Source organism: Telmatherina bonti (genome assembly GCF_933228915.1).
Source record: "Telmatherina bonti genome assembly, chromosome: 23".
Classification (NCBI taxonomy): Eukaryota; Metazoa; Chordata; class Actinopteri; order Atheriniformes; family Telmatherinidae; genus Telmatherina; species Telmatherina bonti.
The window spans coordinates 28574844-28587343 of NC_136632.1; the positions used below are offsets into that span (position 1 = coordinate 28574844).

The 12500-nt window shown below is 33.5% G+C and overlaps 1 protein-coding gene across 1 annotated transcript in view; it reads left to right on the forward strand.

Moving 5' to 3' along the window:
• eps8a (EGFR pathway substrate 8a, signaling adaptor) overlaps window positions 1-12500 on the forward strand; it is a gene marked incomplete at its 3' end in the record, with an annotated part of 47321 nt that overhangs the window by 24661 nt on the left and 10160 nt on the right. Inside the window, 2 exon segments of the mRNA XM_079263430.1 lie at window positions 10422-10665; window positions 12348-12500. The exon segment at window positions 12348-12500 is cut by the window's right edge and continues 31 nt beyond it. Coding sequence (XP_079119556.1) covers window positions 10422-10665; window positions 12348-12500 — 397 coding nt within the window.

The following is a 12500-nucleotide window of genomic DNA, read 5'->3' on the forward strand; positions in this document are numbered from 1 at the left end:
TTGTGGAAACCTGCGTTGTTTGCACTAGAGTAACTAGTAGACTCTTATTATTAACTATTAGAGGAACTAGTAGACTCTTATTAACTATTAGAGTAACTAGTAGGCTGTTAATATTACTATAACTATTAGAGTAACTAGTAGACTCTTACTATTAACTATTTGAGTAACTAGTAGACTCTTATTATTAACTATTAGAGGAACTAGTAGACTCTTATTAACTATTAAAGTAACTAGTAGGCTGTTAATATTACTATAACTATTAGAGTAACTAGTATACTCTTACTATTAACTATTCGAGTAACTAGTAGACTCTTATTATTAACTATTAGAGGAACTAGTAGACTCTTATTACCACCTATTAGAGTAACTAGTAGACTCTTATTACTACCTATTAGAGTAACTAGTAGACTCTTACGATTAACTATTCGAGTAACTAGTAGACTCTTATTATTAACTATTAGAGGAACCAGTAGACTCTTATTAACTATTAAAGTAACTAGTAGGCTGTTAATATTACTATAACTATTAGAGTAACTAGTATACTCTTACTATTAACTATTCGAGTAACTAGTAGACTCTTATTATTAACTATTAGAGGATCTAGTAGACTCTTATTACCACCTATTAGAGTAACTAGTAGACTCTTATTACTACCTATTAGAGTAACTAGTAGACTCTTACTATTAACTATTCGAGTAACTAGTAGACTCTTATTATTAACTATTAGAGGAACTAGTAGACTCTTATTACTACCTATTAGAGTAACTAGTAGACTCTTATTACTAACTATTAGAGTAACTAGTAGACTCTTATTACTACCTATTAGAGTAACTAGTAGACTCTTATTACTACCTATTAGAGTAACTAGTAGACTCTTATTACTACCTATTAGAGTAACTAGTAGACTCTTTTTACCACCTATTAGAGTAACTAGTAGACTCTTATTACTACCTATTAGAGTAACTAGTAGACTCTTATTACTAACTACTAGAGTAACTAGTAGACTCTTACTATTAACTATTCGAGTAACTGGTAGACTCTTATTATTAACTATTAGACGAACTAGTAGACTCTTATTACTAACTATTAGAGTAACTAGTAGACTCTTACGATTAACTATTCGAGTAACTAGTAGACTCTTATTATTAACTATTAGAGGAACTAGTAGACTCTTATTACCACCTATTAGAGTAACTAGTAGACTCTTATTACTAACTATTAGAGTAACTAGTAGACTCTTACGATTAACTATTCGAGTAACTAGTAGACTCTTATTAACTATTAGAGGAACTAGTAGACTCTTATTACCACCTATTAGAGTAACTAGTAGACTCTTATTACTACCTATTAGAGTAACTAGTAGACTCTTACTATTAACTATTCGAGTAACTAGTAGACTCTTATTATTAACTATTAGAGAAACTAGTAGACTCCTATTACCACCTATTAGAGTAACTAGTAGGCTGTTAATATTACTATAACTATTAGAGTAACTAGTAGACTCTTACTATTAACTATTCGAGTAACTAGTAGACTCTTATTATTAACTATTAGAGGAACTAGTAGACTCTTATTAACTATTAAAGTAACTAGTAGGCTGTTAATATTACTATAACTATTAGAGTAACTAGTAGACTCTTACTATTAACTATTCGAGTAACTAGTAGACTCTTATTATTAACTATTAGAGGCACCAGTAGACTCTTATTAACTATTAAAGTAACTAGTAGGCTGTTAATATTACTATAACTATTAGAGTAACTAGTAGACTCTTACTATTAACTATTCGAGTAACTAGTAGACTCTTATTATTAACTATTAGAGGAACTAGTAGACTCTTATTAACTATTAAAGTAACTAGTAGGCTGTTAATATTACTATAACTATTAGAGTAACTAGTATACTCTTACTATTAACTATTCGAGTAACTAGTAGACTCTTATTATTAACTATTAGGGGATCTAGTAGACTCTTATTACCACCTATTAGAGTAACTAGTAGACTCTTATTACTACCTATTAGAGTAACTAGTAGACTCTTACTATTAACTATTCGAGTAACTAGTAGACTCTTATTATTAACTATTAGAGGAACTAGTAGACTCCTATTACCACCTATTAGAGTAACTAGTAGGCTGTTATTACTATAACTATTAGAGTAACTAGTAGACTCTTACTATTAACTATTCGAGTAACTAGTAGACTCTTGTTATTAACTATTAGAGGAACTAGTAGACTCTTATTAACTATTAAAGTAACTAGTAGGCTGTTAATATTACTATAACTATTAGAGTAACTAGTAGACTCTTACTATTGACTATTTGAGTAACTAGTAGACTATTAACTATTAGAGGAACTAGTAGACTCTTATTACCACCTATTAGAGTAACTAGTAGACTCTTATTACTACCTATTAGAGTAACTAGTACACTCTTATTACCACCTATTAGAGTAACTAGTAGACTCTTATTACCACCTATTAGAGTAACTAGTAGACTCTTATTACCACCTATTAGAGTAACTAGTAGACTCTTATTACTACCTATTAGAGTAACTAGTAGACTCTTATTACTAACTATTAGAGTAACTAGTAGACTCTTATTACTACCTATTAGAGTAACTAGTAGACTCTTATTACTACCTATTAGAGTAACTAGTAGACTCTTATTACTACCTATTAGAGTAACTAGTAGACTCTTTTTACCACCTATTAGAGTAACTAGTAGACTCTTATTACTACCTATTAGAGTAACTAGTAGACTCTTATTACTAACTACTAGAGTAACTAGTAGACTCTTACTATTAACTATTCGAGTAACTGGTAGACTCTTATTATTAACTATTAGACGAACTAGTAGACTCTTATTACCACCTATTAGAGTAACTAGTAGACTCTTATTACTAACTATTAGAGTAACTAGTAGACTCTTACGATTAACTATTCGAGTAACTAGTAGACTCTTATTATTAACTATTAGAGGAACTAGTAGACTCCTATTACCACCTATTAGAGTAACTAGTAGGCTGTTAATTTTACTATAACTATTAGAGTAACTAGTAGACTCTTACTATTGACTATTCGAGTACCTAGTAGACTCTTATTATTAACTATTAGAGGATCTAGTAGACTCTTATTACCACCTATTAGAGTAACTAGTAGACTCTTATTACCACCTATTAGAGTAACTAGTAGACTCTTATTACTAACTATTAGAGTAACTAGTAGACTCTTATTACTAACTATTAGAGTAACTAGTAGACTCTTATTACCACCTATTAGAGTAACTAGTAGACTCTTATTACTAACTATTAGAGTAACTAGTAGACTCTTATTACCACCTATTAGAGTAACTAGTAGACTCTTATTACCACCTATTAGAGTAACTAGTAGACTCTTATTACCACCTATTAGAGTAACTAGTAGACTCTTATTACTAACTATTAGAGTAACTAGTAGACTCTTATCACTAACTATTAGAGTAACTAGTAGACTCTTATTACCACCTATTAGAGTAACTAGTAGACTCTTATTACTAACTATTAGAGTAACTAGTAGACTCTTATTACTAACTATTAGAGTAACTAGTAGACTCTTATTACTACCTATTAGAGTAACGAGTAGACTCTTATTACCACCTATTACAGTAACTAGTAGACTCTTATTACTACCTATTAGAGTAACGAGTAGACTCTTATTACCACCTATTAGAGTAACTAGTAGACTCTTATTACTACCTATTAGAGTAGCGAGTACACTGTTATTACTATCAGAGTAACTAGTAGACTCTTATTACTAATAATTAGAGTAACTAGTAGACTCTTATTAACTATTAGAAGAACTAGTAGACTCTTATTACCACCTATTAGAGTAACTAGTAGACTCTTATTACTAACTATTAGAGTAACTAGTAGACTCTTACGATTAACTATTCGAGTAACTAGTAGACTCTTATTATTAACTATTAGAGGAACGAGTAGACTCTTATTACCACCTATTAGAGTAACTAGTAGACTCTTATTACTAACTATTAGAGTAACTAGTAGACTATTATTACTAACTATTAGAGTAACTAGTAGACTCTTTTTACCACCTATTAGAGTAACTAGTAGACTCTTATTACTAACTACTAGAGTAACTAGTAGACTCTTATTACTAACTACTAGAGTAACTAGTAGACTCTTACTATTAACTATTCGAGTAACTAGTAGACTCTTATTATTAACTATTAGAAGAACTAGTAGACTCTTATTACCACCTATTAGAGTAACTAGTAGACTCTTATTACTAACAGAGTAACTAGTAGACTCTTACGATTAACTATTTGAGTAACTAGTAGACTCTTATTATTAACTATTAGAGGAACTAGTAGACTCTTATTACCACCTATTAGAGTAACTAGTAGACTCTTATCATTAACTATTAGAGGAGCTAGTAGACTCTTATTACCACCTATTAGAGTAACTAGTAGACTCTTATTACTAACTATTAGAGTAACTAGTAGACTCTTACGATTAACTATTCGAGTAACTAGTAGACTCTTATTACCACCTATTAGAGTAACTAGTAGACTTTTATTACTAACTATTAGAGTAACTAGTAGACTCTTATTACTAACTATTAGAGTAACTAGTAGACTCTTATTACCACCTATTAGAGTAACTAGTAGACTCTTATTACCACCTATTAGAGTAACTAGTAGACTCTTATTATTAACTATTAGAGGAACTCGTAGACTGTTATTATTAACTATTAGAGGAACTAGTAGACTCTCATTACCACCTATTAGAGTAACTAGTAGACTCTTATTACTACCTATTAGAGTAACTAGTAGACTCTTATTACCACCTATTAGAGTAATTAGTAGACTCTTTTTACCACCTATTAGAGTAACTAGTAGACTCTTATTACCACCTATTAGAGTAACTAGTAGACTCTTATTACTAACTATTAGAGGAACTAGTAGACTCTTATTATTAACTATTAGAGGAACTCGTAGACTGTTATCATTAACTATTAGAGGAACTCGTAGACTCTTATTACCACCTATTAGAGTAACTAGTAGACTCTTATTACTACCTATTAGAGTAACTAGTAGACTCTTATTACCACCTATTAGAGTAATTAGTAGACTCTTTTTACCACCTATTAGAGTAACTAGTAGACTCTTATTACCACCTATTAGAGTAACTAGTAGACTCTTATTACTAACTATTAGAGTAACTAGTAGACTCTTATTACTAACTATTAGAGTAACTAGTAGACTCTTATTACTACCTATTAGAGTAACTAGTAGACTCTTATTACTAACTATTAGAGTAACTAGTAGACTCTTTTTACCACCTATTAGAGTAACTAGTAGACTCTTATTACTACCTATTAGAGTAACTAGTAGACTCTTATTACTAACTACTAGAGTAACTAGTAGACTCTTACTATTAACTATTCGAGTAACTAGTAGACTCTTATTATTAACTATTAGAAGAACTAGTAGACTCTTATTACCACCTATTAGAGTAACTAGTAGACTCTTATTACTAACTATTAGAGTAACTAGTAGACTCTTACGATTAACTATTCGAGTAACTAGTAGACTCTTATTATTAACTATTAGAGTAACTAGTAGACTCTTATTACCACCTATTAGAGTAACTAGTAGACTCTTATCATTAACTATTAGAGTAACTAGTAGACTCTTATTACCACCTATTAGAGTAACTAGTAGACTCTTATTACTAACTATTCGAGTAACTAGTAGACTCTTATTAACTATTAGAGTAACTAGTAGACTCTTATTACCACCTATTAGAGTAACTAGTAGACTCTTATTACCACCTATTAGAGTAACTAGTAGACTCTTATTACTAACTATTAGAGTAACTAGTAGACTCTTATTACTAACTATTAGAGTAACTAGTAGACTCTTATTACCACCTATTAGAGTAACTAGTAGACTCTTATTACCACCTATTAGAGTAACTAGTAGACTCTTATTACCACCTATTAGAGTAACTAGTAGACTCTTATTACCACCTATTAGAGTAACTAGTAGACTCTTATTACTACCTATTAGAGTAACTAGTAGACTCTTATTACTACCTATTAGAGTAACTAGTAGACTCTTTTTACCACCTATTAGAGTAACTAGTAGACTCTTATTACTACCTATTAGAGTAACTAGTAGACTCTTATTACTACCTATTAGAGTAACTAGTAGACTCCTTTTACCAACTATTAGAGTAACTAGTAGACTCTTACGATTAACTATTAGAGTAACTAGTAGACTCTTACGATTAACTATTCGAGTAACTAGTAGACTCTTATTATTAACTATTAGAGGAACTAGTAGACTCTTATTACCACCTATTCGAGTAACTAGTAGACTCTTATTACCACCTATTAGAGTAACTAGTAGACTCTTATTACTAACTATTAGAGTAACTAGTAGACTCTTATTACCACCTATTAGAGTAACTAGTAGACTCTTATTACTAACTATTAGAGTAACTAGTAGACTCTTATTACCACCTATTAGAGTAACTAGTAGACTCTTATTACCACCTATTAGAGTAACTAGTAGACTCTTATTACCACCTATTCGAGTACCTAGTAGACTCTTATTATTAACTATTAGAGGAACTAGTAGACTCTTATTACCACCTATTAGAGTAACTAGTAGACTCTTATTACCACCTATTAGAGGAACTAGTAGACTCTTATTACTAACTATTAGAGTAACTAGTAGACTCTTATTACTAACTATTAGAGTAACTAGTAGACTCTTATTACCACCTATTAGAGTAACTAGTAGACTCTTATTACTAACTATTAGAGTAACTAGTAGACTCTTATTACCACCTATTAGAGCAACTAGTAGACTCTTATTACCACCTATTAGAGTAACTAGTAGACTCTTATTACTACCTATTAGAGTAACTAGTAGACTCTTATTACTAACTATTAGAGTAACTAGTAGACTCTTATCACTAACTATTAGAGTAACTAGTAGACTATTATTACCACCTATTAGAGTAACTAGTAGACTCTTATTACTAACTATTAGAGTTACAAGTAGACTCTTATTACTACCTATTAGAGTAATGAGTAGACTCTTATTACCACCTATTACAGTAACTAGTAGACTCTTATTACTACCTATTAGAGTAACGAGTAGACTCTTATTACCACCTATTAGAGTAACTAGTAGACCCTTATTACTACCTATTAGAGTACCGAGTACACTGTTATTACTAACTATTAGAGTAACTAGTAGACTCTTATTACTAATAATTAGAGTAACTAGTAGACTCTAATTAACTATTAGAGGAACTAGTAGACTCTTATTACCACCTATTAGAGTAACTAGTAGACTCTTATTACCACCTATTAGAGTAACTAGTAGACTCTTATTACCACCTATTAGAGTAACTAGTAGACTCTTATTACTAACTATTAGAGTAACTAGTAGACTCTTATTACCACCTATTAGAGTAACTAGTAGACTCTTATTACCACCTATTAGAGTAACTAGTAGACTCTTATTACCACCTATTAGAGTAACTAGTAGACTCTTATTATTAACTATTAGAGCAACTAGTAGACTCTTATTACCACCTATTAGAGTAACTAGTAGACTCTTATTACCACCTATTAGAGTAACTAGTAGACTCTTATTACTAACTATTAGAATAACTAGTAGACTCTTATTACCACCTATTAGAGTAACTAGTAGACTCTTATTACTAACTATTAGAGTAACTAGTAGACTCTTATTACCACCTATTAGAGTAACTAGTAGACTCTTATTACCACCTATTAGAGTAACTAGTAGACTCTTATTACCACCTATTCGAGTACCTAGTAGACTCTTATTATTAACTATTAGAGGAACTAGTAGACTCTTATTACCACCTATTAGAGTAACTAGTAGACTCTTATTACCACCTATTAGAGGAACTAGTAGACTCTTATTACTAACTATTAGAGTAACTAGTAGACTCTTATTACTAACTATTAGAGTAACTAGTAGACTCTTATTACCACCTATTAGAGTAACTAGTAGACTCTTATTACTAACTATTAGAGTAACTAGTAGACTCTTATTACCACCTATTAGAGTAACTAGTAGACTCTTATTACCACCTATTAGAGCAACTAGTAGACTCTTATTACCACCTATTAGAGTAACTAGTAGACTCTTATTACTAACTATTAGAGTAACTAGTAGACTCTTATCACTAACTATTAGAGTAACTAGTAGACTATTATTACCACCTATTAGAGTAACTAGTAGACTCTTATTACTAACTATTAGAGTAACGAGTAGACTCTTATTACTACCTATTAGAGTAACGAGTAGACTCTTATTACCACCTATTACAGTAACTAGTAGACTCTTATTACTACCTATTAGAGTAACGAGTAGACTCTTATTACCACCTATTAGAGTAACTAGTAGACTCTTATTACTACCTATTAGAGTACCGAGTACACTGTTATTACTAACTATTAGAGTAACTAGTAGACTCTTATTACTAATAATTAGAGTAACTCGTAGACTCTAATTAACTATTAGAGGAACTAGTAGACTCTTATTACCACCTATTAGAGTAACTAGTAGACTCTTATTACTACCTATTAGAGTAACTAGTAGACTCTTATTACTAACTATTAGAGTAACTAGTAGACTCTTATTACCACCTATTAGAGTAACTAGTAGACTCTTATTACTAACTATTAGAGTAACTAGTAGACTCTTATTACCACCTATTAGAGTAACTAGTAGACTCTTATTACCACCTATTAGAGTAACTAGTAGACTCTTATTACCACCTATTAGAGTAACTAGTAGACTCTTATTATTAACTATTAGAGCAACTAGTAGACTCTTATTACCACCTATTAGAGTAACTAGTAGACTCTTATTACCACCTATTAGAGTAACTAGTAGACTCTTATTACTAACTATTAGAGTAACTAGTAGACTCTTATTACTAACTATTAGAGTAACTAGTAGACTCTTATTACCACCTATTAGAGTAACTAGTAGACTCTTATTACGAACTATTAGAGTAACTAGTAGACTCTTATTACCACCTATTAGAGTAACTAGTAGACTCTTATTACCACCTATTAGAGTAACTAGTAGACTCTTATTACTACCTATTAGAGTAACGAGTAGACTCTTATTACCACCTATTAGAGTAACTAGTAGACTCTTATTACTACCTATTAGAGTAGCGAGTACACTGTTATTACTAACTATTAGAGTAACTACTAGACTCTTATTACTACCTATTAGAGTAACTAGTAGACTCTTATTACTAACTATTACTATATTACTAACTATTACGGAGAGGTGGAGGCAGAGGTGGAGGCATGCCCCGGAGAGGAGAGGAACGGTGGTCGGCCGGAGCAGAATACATGTGTGTGAAGGAGAAGGAACCGAGTGGAAAGGTGGAGCTGCAGGGAGGAGAGATAAGAAAGGTGGAGGATTTAAAGTATTTAGGATCAGCAGTTCAGAGAAATGGAAAGTCTGGAAAAGAGGTGAAGAGAACCAGCAGGTTGGAACGGGTGGAGGGACGTGTCGGTGTGATGTGACCAAAGAGTTTCAGCCAGAATGAAAGGAAAGGTGTACAGGACTGTGGTTATGGCAGCGATGTGGTATGACTTAGAAGCAGAGCTGGAGATGTTGCGGTTCTCTCTCGGTGTGATGAGATGGATCAGAACATGTCATATGTTCTGCAGATAAACCAGAGAGACCAGACTGAGATGGTTCGGACGTGTACTGAGGAGGGAAGGTGAGGATCGGTGGGATGAGGTTGGAACCACCAGACAGAAAACCGAAGACATTTATTGAGGGAAGACATGAAGGTAGTTGGAGTGAGAGACGAGGATGCAGAGGGTTAGATGGAAGCATTCGCTGTGGCGACTCCTAAAGGGAAAACCAAAGGAAAGAAGAGGTAACGTGTGGGACAGAAGTTTCACAGCAGCAGCTTGTTTCCAAAAGTAGCAAAAATGTTTTATAAACTTGTTTGCTGGTGAAAAAGTTTTGGTGTAAAAAGATGAAGCAGCCTCTCTCTGATGTTCAGATGATCAGTTCAGTATGCTAGCAAGTTGTTAGCGTGGCGACGTTGCTAATATCTTTTTAATTAATGTTAAAAAAGGGAATGTTGTCGTATTTAGACTTTTGTTCAGTCAGTGATTTTTTATTGTAAATTTGGAGAATAAAGTTGTAAATTCAGGAATTATTAATTAGATATTTATATTTGACGTGCTTCAGTGTGAGGTGTGCTAACTGAGCATGCATTAACATGTTGGTTTGTGTCTCCACCATCCTGTTGTCATGGCAACGACTTAACACGTGTGTGGGAGGGAAGTTTCTGGACAACCCAGATCCTAAAAACTACTTCTGTCCCCTTCAGAAGCAGACCATCAAGACGGACTCTCTCCCCAGTAAACCTACAGCCGCTCCCATACCCCTGGCCCCTACGCCGCCGCCCCCTGCCCCCGCCAGGCTCCCCACACCACCGCTGCCTCCTCCTGCTGCAGAGCCCTCTAAGGCAGCCGCCGGCGGCGCCATCAGCAGACAGAACAGCAGCCCGTCCAGCGACGTCGGCACCGCCACTGTGAAGGAGCAGAGCAACCAGATACCGACAACTGGCAGCCGTGAGTCCGTTAAACATTAATGTCTGCAAACCAGAGAATCTGTAAAAACACCCGTCTGGAAACACTTATAATCTGTAATAATACGTCATCACTCTTTCCTGTTCAAAGTCTTAGCAGGCAACATGCTAAACAGCTGGCATAAAAATGTCCTACAAATTTTCATACTAACATGGAAAGAGTCGTCCTAATGTCTGAAAACTCAACTGTTTGTATGTAAGCATGTCATCTTTCTAACGACAGTTATCATGTGGTGAGTTGGCATGGTAGCGTGTAAAACAAACTAGCATGCAAATTAACATGCTATCATGTTATCAGTTTATTACTTATAAACAAGTGCGTATGCTAACATCTTAACCTAGCTGACATGTGAACAGTTAGCATGCAAACTTATCGACAGTTTAGAATGCTAACATCTTAATGTGACATGTGAACAGTTAGCATGCAAACTTATCAACAGTTTAGAATGCTAACATCTTAACCAAGCTGACACATGAACAGTTAGCATGCAAACTTTTCAACAGTTTAGAATGCAAACATCTAACCTAACTGACATGAACAATTAGAATGCAAACATCTTAACCTAACTGATACATGAACAGTTAGCATGCAAACTTATCAACAGTTTAGAATGCTAACATCGTAACCTAACTGACATATGAACAATTAGAATGCTAACATCTTAACCTAACTGACATATGAACAATTAGAATGCTAACATCTTAACCTAACTGACATATGAACAATTAGAATGCAAACATCTTAACCTAACTGACATGTGAACAGTTAGCATGCAAACTTATCAACAGTTTAGAATGCTAACATCGTAACCTAGCTGACATGTGAACAGTTAGCATGCAAACTTATCAACAGTTTAGAATGCTAACGTCTTAACCTAGCTGACATGTGAACAGTTAGCATGCAAACTTATCAACAGTTTAGAATGCTAACATCTTAATGTGACATGTGAACAATTAGCATGCAAACTTATCAACAGTTTAGAATGCTAACGTCTTAACCTAGCTGACATGTGAACAGTTAGCATGCAAACTTATCAACAGTTTAGAATGCTAACATCTTAATGTGACATGTGAACAATTAGCATGCAAACTTATCAACAGTTTAGAATGCTAACATCTTAATGTTACATGTGAACAATTAGCATGCAAACTTATCAACAGTTTAGAATGCTATCTTAACCTCGCTGACGTATGAGCAATTAGCATGATTTTACATACTTACAGTTAAGACTAGGATGAGAACACTTAACAAGATGACCTGCAACAATTTAGCTTACTGTTGTATGAAAAGTTAACATTCCAACACTCTCTGCTATAACATGGGCTAACAGCCAATGAGTTAATAAACATGTAGCTGTGTAAACAGTTAGCGAGACAACTTATAAACTATTTGTATGCTGTAAACATGTTTATTCCTGCTATAAACGTGTTTATTTCTGCCGTAAACATGTTTATGGGGATTTGCTGTGTTTTTGAGCCCCTAGTGGATGAAGGGGGAACTGCATTGGCTTCACTTTTAATCGGCGGAGGTTGCTGCTTGACAAACACTTAGCATGCTAATGGTGAACATGCTCCTTTGAGATACAAGATTCAGAATTCTTTCAGGTCTTTTTCATCGTGGTTATGATTGATGTTAAATTGACGAAGATCTCTTTGGTTCTGCAGGCAGGAAGTCCAACATGGAGGAGGTTCAGGATGAGCTGGTCCACAGGCTGACTTTGGGTCGCAGTGCACAGAAGAAGTTCCAGGTTCCGTCTTGCAGCAGCAGCCTGCCGTCCATCAGCATCACTTACGACTCGTCTCCCGAGGACGTCAGAG